The sequence below is a fragment of the Malurus melanocephalus genome, unplaced genomic scaffold, assembly GCF_030028575.1.
Source record: "Malurus melanocephalus ecotype Western Australia unplaced genomic scaffold, MMel_1.1 scaffold_8, whole genome shotgun sequence".
NCBI classification, from domain to species: Eukaryota; Metazoa; Chordata; class Aves; order Passeriformes; family Maluridae; genus Malurus; species Malurus melanocephalus.
The window spans coordinates 622,701-637,291 of record NW_026623240.1 but is presented as its reverse complement, the minus strand read 5'-3'; the positions used below and the strand labels follow the sequence as shown (position 1 = coordinate 637,291).

Sequence of the window (14,591 nt, the reverse complement as noted above, 5' to 3'; positions counted from 1 at the left end):
CAAATTCTCCTTTGTATTATTTGCCKCTGTGCATTCAATGTTTAGTTATTTCCTCAAATATCCAGTTTATCAGTCTCATCAGAGCAACCTTGGGTTCCAGTGTAGATAACCTGAGCCTTCTGTAAACTGTTAATAAACKAAAAATGTCTTCCCCAGTTAACAACATTGGCAGTAGTTAAGTTTTACTTTACGCACTATTAGAAGATTTTACTCTTTAATACTTGGGGAGCTCACTCCTTTTCCCCAATTACCCAATTAGGGCTTCTGCCTGTGGTGTCTGTTGTGCAGGGAGGATTACTACCCTTGAGTGGAATTCAGAGCTGGGGCCAAGAAAATGTTGCTTGAATTTGAGTGTTAAGATATTGTAAAAAAGCTGAATTCATCTACTCAAACTCTAATATGGGATCTGAGTTGAAAGAATCTGTGATGTTCTAATCACCAGAGAATCTAGGTATTCGCTTCTCAAAATTTGTCTAATTAATTAAAACCACAGTGAAACATTTTTTTTAAGTATCTAGAAGCAGATAAAAATGGAAAAGAGAAAAATACTTTTGCAASAGTCACCTGAATGTATCTGTGCATGTACCAGGAAGCTTGCTTTCCATCATTTACGGATTCCACTGTGGTGTTAGCAACACCCCCGATGTCACCCCCTGCAAACACCCAGGGTTCACTTGTTTGCATCGTTTCTGGATCTACTTCAGGAAGACCCCATCTGTTAAACTTGATAGGTGCCATGGCCTCTCTGACTGTAATTAAAGGAAACAACAAATATGTTAATAGAAGAAARAAAAAACTGTTGCTAAAACCTGTCAAATATATGCTGATAACAATTAGAAAGTTTAATACTGAAAAAGAGATCTCTCATTAAGTCAAAACCATCCTGACATAATATTCAAACTCAGAACATCCTGGAAGAAAGGCTCACTTCAAATCTTGTTACACATATTAAAAATAAAACCATAAAACCAGATCAAAATTAAATGCTTGCATTAAGACAATGTATTTTGTATCTTTTTCAATACAATWTCTGGATTTTTTTCAGAGCACACACTGAAAGATCTTAATCTTTTTCATGCCATTAGTAAACAACACATATAGGCATTTTGCAAATGATATATTATTGTMCTCCAAATAATGTAGATGTAAAAATTAAAGACTTTTATACTGCATGGCATTATATAAATGTAATTAAATAYACATAAATGCTCAGAAAAATATTCTATTCATATTTTAAAAACTATTATATTCACAAGGCATTTCAACATAGCTTCATTAAGAGAATCATGCTTTCCAGAAATATTTTTAGCAAATTTGGATGGCATCTATCAAAATGGGGGGGATGGGGGATGCTATATAGCTTTGTCTGCAGTAACCAAAGATCCTGCAATAAAATGCAGCTTAAAATTCCAATGTCCCTTGGGGACATACCACTGGCAGATGCAGATTGCCAAGGTCAATTAAACTGATGCAGTTGCACTGCCATAAATGTAAACGAGAACCCTGCCAGWTTAAGAGGAAGATTTCTCCAACACAAAGGACAAAGTCCCAGTTCTGTCCCAGTGCACGCCTGGTTCCGAGCAATCTTCAAACACATCTTCCCTGCAAATCACAGGGATGGGATTTTCATCCAAGAGTCTGTGTCTCCTTTCACCTCCAAATCAACTATTAGAAGTGTATTTCAAAGTGGAGGCTGTGCATAATCAGGGCCAAAATAATTAAACAGGAAGCAAGGCACAAACATTGTCACCCACTTGTCCCACCTGCCCTTCCTCATCACCCTCAGCATTACAAACATATCCAGAGGACCCAAATTCAAAGGAATGTTTTGCAACTTGGTCAGAAGCCCGAGTSACAGAAGACAGTTTTAGGCTGAAAGACTGTAGCAGATTTTCTACCAGAAGTATTGAATCTATCTGCAAGACCTATTGCTTGCACAATCTCTCCCACCTGGCATATACATGTGGCTTAAGTAGACAAAAATAATATTTGGGTAGCARCAAACCCAAAAACTTAAGAAATTGCTGTTGGTAAAAATATTTGAATTACTGAAAGTTAACATGAAGCATGACCTTCAGAATGAGACATTTTTCGTCTGGAAAATGTGTGGTTTGGTTTGTTTGGTTTTTCTGTTTGCGTGGGTTTTTTTAAAGGAAAGAGTTGGCTGATAGCATTTTTATTAAAAATCCTTCAGAAATCAATACATTAACTTTCTCTTTGTGCCTCAGACTGTCTRTACTTCAAGAAAGCTTTTGATCATCTTATATTTGTCATATATAGGATAACTTATTGCGTGCAGTGGTACCATCTCAGCATGTGGTCTAGACAGCTCTCACAAGTTAAATATGTAGAGGCTTGTAAAGGCATGTTTGGAAAAAAACAGAGGAAAACTTGGTACTGCAGGATTTGGTAGTGGGGGTTTAATAGATGACTTTTTTCTCTCTGAGTCGGGACTGAACCACAGTAAAGGTGTCTAAGGACAACATGCTGTTGAAAAGGTAGTTTTTCAAAAGAAATGATGTAAAACTGGAAGTTCTGACTACTTATTTCATCTTGTGGAAAAATAGGGTATTACCTCTGTTATCCTGGATCTATTACATTTCTCAAAATCTCTTTGAATTGCTTTGTTCTAAAATAGCTGTCTGGACATAATTATACCAAAAGCTTTTTGAGAGTGAAGAATGCCCAACATATCTTCACCTGAAACATCTCTCCAGGCCTGGGGATTTGTCTGCCTGATCAGTATTTTTAAAATTGAGAAAGAACATTTCCCTGGTGGTAAGGTTGACAAGATAGCTAACTGCTATTTCTTTCTGTCTTTCTTATAATCTTCAAGATTTAGGTTATATWAAAAAAGGGCATGGTTTAAAAGCATTTTATATAAGTGTTCCTAACATCCTGACAATTTGGATCTGATACTTGGTACAAYTGGGAGGCTGAAGGGACCACCTCCTAAACAAGGGGGAGAACTTTGGTCTTCACAAAGGGAAGTCCCTTCTCTGCCCCTGTAAACGTGAGAGAGAGCCCRAAAACCAAATGTGAGCTTGAACTATTGGTTCTCTGAATTCGTGTCTGAACAATAACCAAACCAGACAATGTTTGGTGCATGATTTGCGACAGACATAAAGACTATCTTTTAAAACCTTCACCCTCAGTTTCAGTCTTCAAAGTTAAAAACTAACATAGCTTTTCTCTTGAAAATGAAAACTACATTCCTGTGTTTGTGCTGCCTTCTCCTTCACAGCCTAGTGAGATAAAATATATAATTTGAAAAGATCCTTCTGGATGAAAGACAACATACAATTYAATTATTCTACTGCTATCAAATGATGCTAACACAAATAACACCAAACAAAAGGACACTGCTGAATATATTTTCCAAATTTGCTATATTCACAGAGCAAACAAGCACAAATGGAAACACAGCAGCAAATTATAGCATTTGCAGAAACAATATTAAAATATAAGTGAATACAGAAAAAATATTTTAATTAACAAAACAAATCAAATGGAAAAGATTCTTCAAATAAAGCTTTAAAAGTGAGTCTGTGTGTGACTGCCATGACTAATTATGCATCCATGTAATGTGTGTTCAATTTGGGCTTATTTAAATAGCAGAAATGCTCATTAGCTGCAGTATATCTGTGAAGCTTTAATAAACAGTTTAATGGTTTTTATGTTTAACCAATTTCGTAAGTTCCTATAATTTTAGCTTTAGTAGCTCATTAATGTTATTTTTGATATCCATCTTACAGAATTCCTTTAAAGTGAATAGCAGCAGTACTTCTGAAAAATACAAATAACTGTAACTTTCTTAATCTAAAATGTGTAACTGCAGCTGTCACATGCACTARGAGATTAACTGCTCTCACTGCCCAGTCTAAATGCCCAGCAAATRCAGAAAGGCACAATCATGCTTCCCACATTCTCTACTCCACTAGTGTACTGAACCAGGATTAAAAAACGGATGAAGCTGAGTCCAGTTATGCTGGGAGAGGGTCCTGCTGCAAGCTGGTACTGGCTTTATTTTCTGTCACCAGCAAACAAAAGTGTCTGATGTCCATCAACTCAAAGAGCAGAATTTCTTTCCTAAGTAAACAGGGCTTTAGAAATCATCATGGAGCCACTTTTGGATATTGAAAATGAGTAATCATTTCAGARTGTGGAACTTCTGTACCCAAACTTGTTCAGTAAATCTATTTGTGGAGAAAATTCCTACTCCAGGTGACTCAGCAGGAAAACTCCTACTTATTTCAAAGGGAATCTTTTGAACATATATAAATTTCAGTTTTATATAACAATTTTTTTCACAAATCTGGTGACTCAAAGCCTTTTGGTGYGAGGCAGATGCGGTGCTACCAGGRAGATGCCAGGGCACTCCCAGCTGGGGYATCACAGCCTCTCTTCCTCCCCTTCACTCCTTCATTATGTACTCAAGGCTTCAGTACTTTGAGGCTGATGTTACCCAGTTGTCTGAGCAGGCTCTATGAAGAAACTCAACACCCCTTCCAAGTTCTGGAACTCCTGGTTTCTGTGCCACTTGAAGTTCTATATTTGTYGAAAGGAAAACTAAAATATTTCTCACTTATTAGGTCAGAGCTCTGCAAACCGTTTTTCCTTTGTTGCCTAGCAAATGCTTGTCAAACTGTGAAAATAAAAATTAAGTATGAGTGGGTTAAAGAGAAAAATTGTAAACAGTTCGGGGAAAGTTATCTTTACTGTATGTTGAASTATTCTAGGGGAGAAGTAAGCCTGAGGTTTGCTGCTGCAGTTTCCAAGAAAGATGACAATTGTACTAAAAGTAAAAGCAAAATATCTGAAATTTGTGACTGATTCCTGGAATTACGAAATAAAGCTTTGCCCCTCAGTCATGATGCAATAGATATCTACTACCAACAYTTTCGTAAAACATAATTTGGTTCACAAATAACTTACTATTTCTGGATTTTTTTACAAAGGCAGTACTTGAAATTTGCTTGGATATTTTTGCATTTCTCTTTTTTACCTCTTCAGGAAAATAAAACAGACACTATAATGCTAAGATTTAGTGTTCTGGTTACATGGGAATTCTCCCTCTTTACTGCTGCATGCTAAACAGATTGTCAAACTAAACTTAGGTTGCCAATCCCCTATCCTGGCTTAGTCTCTTGTTCTGCACTGATTTCTGTAGTGCATTTTGAGCACTATTTTCCATAATTTCTCCATGGTTCTCCTTGGACATTCATGAAAACAAATAAGAACAGAGGCATTTGTTACAAATTTTGCAGATCAAAAATATTGTTCCCTTTGCTTGAAGGAAATAGATTAGAAAAGGGTTAYTCAAAGTTCAGACTTTAAAACCAACTGGATTGGTGTTAAGTAGGATGTAGAGGCTGAGCACAGTGCGAGGGAGTACACAGAATTGCAATTGTGTATGTTGAGTAGTTGCAATTTGGAATGCTGACAGAAGGTATTTCAGTAATTCACTAATACGTTGTAGGTCTCAAAAATAACAAACTAAGCAAAAAAGCAGAAACTGGAGAAAAGTACAAAATTCCTCTCACAGCTCTTTATTTTTGTGGGTCAGTTAGGATGGCTTGAAGGCTCTGGTAAGCTTTGCAGTTAAAACATAGCAGCTTGTACTTCTTGAAAAAATTTTCTTTTTTTCAAGAAGCAAAACATTTTTCTTACTCCATCTGCAGTAGTTGGATTTGAACAATTCGTTCGGCTGTTTTTTTACTGTTTTTTGKAAAATGGTAACTTTCTAAAAACAGTCTAGAAGACAACTCTCCGGTTTTGTCTACAAGCAGCTTCAGGAGCATAAAATGAACAAATAAGTTAATTTTTTTTTAAGGAGGTGTTGCATTTATATGATTCCCAATGGGAGGATAAATCACCACTAGAACTGTTGCTTAAAAAACACAGTCAGCATTTTATTTTAACAAAACAAAAAAGACTAAATACCTATTGTGAACGCATAGAATCTCAGTTACTAATTTAATATTATCATGCAAGAATAGGAAACATCATGTTGAGGATAATGGACTAGAAAAAACTTTCTAACCTATGAGCTATTTCTGCTCAGTCACCCACACACTTCTGGCTTCTTATAAAACTTTCAAACATGAGCATCAAGGCTGCCCTGAACACTTTGCTGAACTGGGGCTAAGTCTAATTTTAATCGCTCTGGTTTTGACAGTRTTTTCTTTATTCTTGTATCAGTAGAACCAGCATTTATAGGACATGATCTGCTATCTTAGCCCCTACCAATACTGCATTTGCAATTCCCTGAGGTGCCTTACGAATCAGGTCAATTGATAGAGCTCTTTGTATGAGCAGCAATTAAAATGTTTACTCAACCTGCACCTGAGTCACCCAGACACAGAGTAATTGAGACCAGAAGGGCCCTCTGGAGCTTGCCTAGACCATTTCCTTCAAAGTTGGATCAAGTTCCAAACTAAATCACTTTGCTCATGGCATTGTCCAGTTTTGAGTACCTCCAGTATTTTCATCTCCATCTTTTGATGGGRAATACCTGAATATTTTAATCTCTTGAATACAGAAGTGTGCTTTCATTCAGAAAGACCAATCAACCATCCAAACAAAAAACCACAACAAAACACTGGTAAGATGTTTTGGTGTTCCTCTTTTTGTTCTTTTKCATTTCTTTTTGTTACATACACTGAGGTAGTGTGGAGTTTCGGTTGTAATCCAGATCAATGGCWAAAAGCAAATTTGACTTTCATTAAGGCAGCTCAAAAAACAACAACAACAAAAAAGACTTAATAGCAACTGAAATGGTATGCTCAAAATAAGCATTYTATGCACTCAAGTCTTCCTTTCTTTTTACTTACACAACATCCAAAACAAATGACTTGCAGTTTTCCTTTTAATTTGATTGCTATACTAACAGCAGTTTCACCCAAAATACAGTGTGAAACTGAGGTGTTTTGCTCACCCCAAAGTAAATTACACTCTCCTTTCATGATCAGCTCACTGCATGAGTTTGTTTCCCTCCCATTTTATGTTCTTATTTAAAAACCTCTCAGCAATTAATTTAGACAGTGAATGTGCCCCAGGAAATACAAGACTGGCACAGTATTATGGCTAAGCAACACAGTAAGTTCAACCTTTTAATTGAGGTAATTTTTAATGTGGGAGAAAACAGAATCATTCCTGTATCATAGGGCAAAGATTCACAAAAGCACAATATGCTAAGAAATTCTGAGTATTTCTGGTCATGAGCAATCTGAAGCACTTGCCAGGTGCTGAAGACCTACTCAATKTATCAGTTTTTTCTGCTAAGAGAGTGTCTTCAACTTTTGAGACACATTCAGTGTATGGCTGGACTCTAAGTCAAACCTAGTGCCAGAAGAGAACAGTCTGAGCACCACTCAGTTCCCATGTTTTTGTATTCATGTTCATCTCTCTGCTGCATGCACACAATTTGTCCAATCTCTGAAATGTCATCAATGTGCCAGTTTCTGTATCTTTAATACAGAATTAGGTAATTGCTGATTTTTAAGACTAAACCTTGTAAAGTGCAACTAAGAAATACCATGTATGAGAGAAGTCACAATTCTCTTGTATATGCACAAGAAGTAATACCCAGACCAGCTGAACCAGAATAATGAATGTTTCAAATCCTGTTTAATTTGATAGGTTAAGAAAAAGAAAAAAGGAGATTTCAGAGATCAGTTCAGTTTAAAGATGTAATATAATGAGTTCCTCTAAAGTTAATTAATGAGACCAAAAGATATTCCCAAGAGCATCTTTGAGATCCCACTTGCACTGAGAAGGAAGASATATACTGAGGAACTGCACTTCTATGCTGAGTTCCAGCCCTATGCAGCAATATGCAGAAAACTGCCTAGTTACCAGACCCTCGTGTTTTTTTTCTAAAAAAAGTACCTGAAGGACAAATTCCTGTAAGAGGACCTGGAGTCACAAGCTGTGTAACCTCCAGAAGACCCATTTCACAAAACTGTCGAAGGACAGGACATGGCTACAGCTAAAATAACAACCAGTATTTGCATTAGTCAGGGTTACCTTCACTGTCACTCAAAACGGAGCCAAAGGCACTGATCACCACATCGGCTTTCAGACGGACAACCTGATCCTCATCCTCTCTCCAGTTCCCATCACTGTCTTGCTCAGTTCGAACAAATTCCATAGCAACAATTTGTCCACCTTTAAGAACAACTTTYCGAGGAGAGAGGAAAGGCAGAAATTCACACTTCTCTTCTTTTGCAAGTTCCATCTGTAGAGGAAAAGCAAGAAAATAGATGACTTTAACTATGYTGTGTTTTCATGAAAAAAAAMCCCAAACTAAYCAACCAGAAAATGTTTTTTTKACTCAAGATGTTACCATGGATCTTCTCTAGTAGAAATCAGCTGTGTCCAGTATGCAATCATCTTACTATCAGCATCACAGCCTCCCATGCTATCAAATAAAGCAGTACCTAAATTTTCAAGGCAAATATTTCTCCAATGTATTTCCTTATTGTTCTGTTATTTTGGATAAGTTTAACTCCTTTGAGGGCAAAAGAGTTCCCTTATGTAACTATCTGTGTTTTTTAAGAAGTGGCCTAGTATTCATTAGTTCATGCCCTGGATTTTAAGGTTCTATTGAATTTAAATTCAGTATTTTAAGATTCTGTTGAATGCTGACTACCATGTACTAGCAACAGTTTTCTGAGTGACAGTCCAGACTTAGGATCTTCTCAATCTCTGCCATGGTAAAACTGCTTAAGTCAATTTTCTTCAGAATTTCATTTTCTCTATTTACCCATCCAATACCACACCTGACATGATTCTAGCATGGCCATTACTAAATGAAGCTACTTTTATTTTACTGTTTTCAAGACCCACTGCATGACTGAGTGAGTACAAACATTGACAACTTTTAGAAATTTATCCAGGCTTTTATCAAAGATTTTRGTTCAGAGTGACAACTGATTATAGCAAGAATCTGAACAGCACACGAGTGTGCAATAGCTTCAGTAATCCCATTGTGTCAAGAACTCCTGACTGAAGTGCAACAGAAGCAAATAATGCATCAGGAAACCCTCTATTACTTTCTTTGCAGCTCCCTTCCCCTTCTGGACAATCTAAGGTGCCCACCTTCCCMAAACAGATGACCAAACTACCCTAAATCTCCTCATAAAGATACTTTAGATGACCTGCTATCCTCAAATATATGAAAGTGTATTGTACCAAATAAATGAAAACAAAAGAAGACCACCAAAATAAGAAAATATAACCTGAAAAAACCCTTCTATGGTACATTTAAACTGAGGAAGCAGAATCTGTTTCAAAATGTGCAGATGACCTAATAAATGCTGAACTGCAGAGCCAAAGTAAAAATCAAATTGAATGCTGAAATATGTGATGAATAACATTGTTTCACTGTCATTGGCAGTGATTCAAAGCCAAAATCACTGTAAGCAATTTTCTTATCAGAAAGAAAGGAAAGAAAGAAAGGAAAGAAAGAAAGCCTTTCCTGGGCTCACAAGGCAATGTCAGAATCACTGAGATTCCTTAAACAGCTAGAAAGAATCATTCTAGGAACTAACCATGACCTGAAGAGCCACCTACAATACTCTTACGGCTGTTATTTTAATTCATTTTCTAATTTAGAACAAATTCTATCCCCTGCTTGTAAACACATCTCTCTGACTTTAGATGAGACAGATACAAACACAAAACACTGAAAAATTATTTAAATAGAGAATATACAAAGTGAGCCTCAGATCTTTAATAAACAAAGAGCATTTTTATAAACAAATCCTTTTGTAGATGTCTATTAAGTACCCATAGCACACTTTCAGGCCACACAGAAATAACCAAGATGCTTTCTCAGAAATGCTGCTGTTACCTCTTCTGGGACAGCCCTGACGTGAGTGAATCCCTTCCTGAAGACCACAAAGACGCGCCGAGCTCCACAGCGCAAAGCAGATGTTGCGCAGTCAAAAGCAGTGTCTCCTGCCCCCAGCACAATCACAGTCCCATGGATGGATGGCAGAGGAGAGTGACAGGCACACATCCCTGGAAGATCAAAGGAAAACCCCATTTTCAAGGAGAGAAACCATTTCTGCATGACAGCTCAAAAGGTACTTGTACTCAAAGCAGTGTAAAATTGCATCTTACAGTTTCCAAGCATGGAGTGCCACTATCAAATTATTCTGCTCCACCGAAAGACAGTTTTATTCCCTCTTTTAAGATATGCTCATATACATAATTTCATAGTCAGTACTCTAAGCAGCTGCATCTTTTTATTGAGAAAGAAATCAAATGACATGTTTGTAGGATTGTGGGTCCTGTCAGGTTGAAATTAGAATTGTGAAATCCTTTTATTCAAAAAGTAAGTTCCTCTCTCATCATATTCATTATCCTCCCAGTTGAAAAAAATAAACAAACAAAAAAAAAAATATGACCGATTGTTGATAGTTTTCTGTAATAGTGTACCAACATCACTCCCCTCAGTCAGTATTTTACATAGCACTGACACKGTTTTGGCTGTGGCACGATTCTCAGAGGCCATTCAGCAGCTGAACATGAAGAGAAAGAATATTCCTACAGTGATTCCTAGTTCTTCCACGGGAAGAAAACATTTCATCTACAGTAGCTTTCAACAAATGATTTGTAAAAAAGTTACTAGAGAAAATGACAACACTATGTGTTTATCATCTACAGCTTGTATTTGATGATTCAATTAAACAAGAAATACTTAAGTAAAACTGAACTGTCTGTTCCTCAGATGAGACTTCACTTTACCACATGTTTAAGTACAACTAACAGTTGATTAYGCAAATGATTGTAACTTGAAAAATAATGACATAAATAATACAAAGCTATACTCTCAGTGAGCCTGGGACAGTTTTGTTAGGAGGCACCAAGGTGGACATTTCACCACTGTGCTTTAACTCAAGTATCCTACTATAGCAGATTTTCACATGCAATTATGGAATACTAATACTACTGAAGTAAACAATGCTTGTAATTAAGACATATAATCAGAGTGAGAAACAACATCCTAATACACTTCTCTCTCCATTTGRAAAATGCTTAATGTATGGCAAATGCTATAATTTCCCTCCCATGTATATGACATCATATTTACTATTTATTTAATAGGATTCTTAGTCTAAAATTCTCTCTAAACGTCTCTCATTTATTTTTTATTACCTTAATACTTCATACAAATTGAGCAGTGGATAAACCACAAGTGAAGCAGGGACTGGCAGCTCAGAGTGCCATTAYAGTACGAGTCTAAAAGGGATCAGTCACAGCAGCACACTTTGCTCTTGGTAACACGCTCCCAAGGTAAATTCACATTATATATTTGCAAGGGGAACCTCTTTTGGAGGAAAGTATATTAACAAGTGGCATTCAGAATTAATAAGCAGGCAGAATATGCATTTTACCGTGAATAAGTCTATTATGTCTATTATTTAGCTAACTGTCATAGTGAAAAAAGGAGGATAGAATAGGATGTAGTAGGTATGTATTTTATTTTAAAATTCCATGCCTTAGAGAGCAAGAGGTGGCTACAGCTACAGACAGACACTAGGAAAATAAAGTAAGAGAGACCATGCTAATTAACAGACAACACCAAAGAGCTATCTATTACTGTCAATCAGAAAAGAAAGGTTCTTCCAAGTTCAGCCTTTTTCTCATTGTAGATTTAATATTAAAAAATATCATCACATATGCTAGCAAATCAAGAGTGCTACTTTGTAATATTTAAAAGATGTGGATCACAGTATCCTCATGCAGGCAGGTGACTTGCAGTTCACAAGTACTACATATCTTCACAATTCGACAAAGTATTTTTGGTCAAATGGATTAAAAAGAGGATTGTATTGCAGAATTTACTTTTTCTTTGTTAATCTATTAATGTATTGCATTGCATATTCTCAATCTGTCATATTTTTAAACATCTCTGTCTTCAAAAAAAACATGCAAAAGCTCACCCCTTTCTCCCAAATAATTTAACATTACTTTGAGCTTAAGAAAATAGACAGAAAYAAGCATTTGATGAAAACAGCAGAGAGATGGGACAGATGGGATGCAGAATTTCACTTCTAAAATATTTCATATTTGGAGTTTATTACTCCATTTTGTATAAAATGGAGTAATAAACTTTACTTTTAYAGGCAGAATAATCTGCCACAGAATATATATTCCTCAACAGTCTAAGAACAGTCTACTAAACAGTTTAAGAACAGTCTACTAAATAAGTGGGCAATCCTATGTAACACTAAAAGAAATTTCTGAATACGCAAATGAAAATCAGTTTTTAGATAAAAGAAGTTACATTAAGTCATATGTAAAATACCATATTCTGTCCTAACTAAAAACTGTACATTAATTTCTTTTTTTGTCTGGGGAATCTAYACCATCTACAAGAAATGTGGCACAGAAATTACATATTTGGGGCTTATGAGTTCATATTCAGGGGCACTGAGAGCAGCTATACTCCTTGGGAAGCAAACTCAGCCATCTCTGTGCTCAAATAAAGATGTAAAAGCATAAAACAAGACTGCATATGGTGCCTATGAACTGAGCATTTTATTATTAACTCCTGTCATAGTCCTGTTGYCCTGAGTCTTAGACTGCAACTTCATTGAATAAAGAACTAGTACTGATTTAAATGTGTCTGTAAAAGCTGCAGCACGTGACTTGGGATCAAGTAAAAGAATTGACCAAAAATCKACAAATCAGCTGCTTGTACAGGTCAGAAACACCTTCTTTCAAGACTATCTTATATATGCTGTTTTTATCAAGATACATTATACCAATGAGAATCTTATGTCATCTTTTGACTATAATTCAAAATAACAAACTAACTTATTAAGGGAAATTATTTTCCATCTGTTTAGATTTGTATATATGATTATTTAGTTTATAATCTCTGGGACCAACTTTCCTGTGACCATGCTCCTGAGGCTGCCACTCACCCAGAGAAAAGCCTGTTCCAGACTTACTCAGTGGAAGGCACTTTGTAACTGGATGTGCTGCTGTGTAGCCAGACAGTTGGATATATTAACAACTGATGACTTAATTGAACTAATGATTAACTAATGACTTCTTGAATGGGATTACCACAAGAACAGTCMCACACACCTGGTTTACTTGCCATTGCTACCAAAGGTAAGAAGTCTTTAGATGTGTAGAATCCTTGATTCATTCYCAGTCCTTGGAATATGCTGTCTCTGTTTGGTTCTGGCAAACCTAAAACAGATATTTTATGGTACATCAGAATTACACAGGAAATTTTAACAACCAATATATATTTTGAATTACACACGCATTCTCAAAAACATCATCAATACAAGCACTTACAAACCCTTAGATGTTTCCAAAAGAATAYCACAAATGACTGTGGTTTCACATTTGTAGTCTGCAGCTTATATAACTGGTGATTGTTTAACAGTACAGGCACTTGAAAATCAGGTTGCTCGATAATGTGTGCACTCGAATAACTCATAAGAAAACAAATGCAGAGGAAAGGATTAGAGGGAACAGGGTGCAAAAACAGGTAATACAAATGAGGCAGTAACAAACAGCTTAACTGCTGAGGGGAGGAGGACAAATGGCAGTGTTGTAGATCTGATCTGTGAGTATTTGTAAGCCATCACTTTTTACCATTCTTGATTATTTTCTSAAAACCTGGGAGTCCTGATTGGCTCACATTTATTCCTAATTATTAAAAGCACACATTTAGACAGAATTCATAGGATACACACAAGGATTTACTTCACAACTATTWATAGGAACAAATACCTTTCAGTTAAAAGAAAGCAGCAAAATGCATCCTCCAATTACCAAAGAACATCATGTCATTGCTGTGTGAAAGTCTGGACTGCACAAAAAGCCAGCCCAGCTGACACACCAGTTAAACCATTTTATTCATGCAAATGCAGTGATCTATCAGGGCATTTTCAACAGACTCAACTTTCACATTTACATCTAAACCCCCATAATATTATCAAAAGTGTGCTAATTAATAATTACATAGTGAAATGGAGTAAATGTCAACAATTYTTCTAAGAAAACACTGGGGAATCCTCAGAGCAAGCAGGAAGAACTGAAGCATGCAAASCAATCTGTGTTCCCTCCATTCTCAGGCATGGGTGGCAGCAGCCTGATATTTCTGCTCTTTGAGACATACTGGAAAACTCTAAACACACCACAATGTCAGCATCTACAGTAATGCTACTGTAGCATCTAAGGAATGAGATATGAGGAGTGMTCTTCCAAGCAGGCAAAGTTCGGGATCTTTTTATATTAATTAAGCAGCAAAAATCTGTCTCATTACAGCATAAGACCAGAATTAAGTAAAGAGAAAAATTAGTACTTTCTCATGAGTTACCTATAAAGGAAGATTTCAAAACCTCTAAAACTCTGAATGAAGTTACTATAATATTAGGAAAAAAATAAATTGGATTTAATATTTTCAATCAAGCAAAACAAAATATACTCTAAGTGAATTCAAAATGCTTACAAGCCAAAGTGCAAATAAAAAAAAATCCTGAAATTTGATCTCTACTTATAAAGAAAAATCATGACTCAGTTGCTGAACACCACACTTTAAAACCAACAGTGAT

At 36.1% G+C, this 14,591-nt stretch overlaps 1 protein-coding gene across 1 annotated transcript in view; it reads right to left on the bottom strand.

Moving 5' to 3' along the window:
• DPYD (dihydropyrimidine dehydrogenase) overlaps window positions 1-14,591 on the bottom strand; it is a 326,068-nt gene that overhangs the window by 163,319 nt on the left and 148,158 nt on the right. Inside the window, exons 9-12 of the mRNA XM_057373372.1 lie at window positions 13,108-13,215; window positions 9,857-10,026; window positions 8,029-8,239; window positions 565-749 (exon numbers count right to left, since the gene is read on the bottom strand). Coding sequence (XP_057229355.1) covers window positions 565-749; window positions 8,029-8,239; window positions 9,857-10,026; window positions 13,108-13,215 — 674 coding nt within the window. The remainder of the gene's footprint in view (window positions 1-564; window positions 750-8,028; window positions 8,240-9,856; window positions 10,027-13,107; window positions 13,216-14,591) is intronic.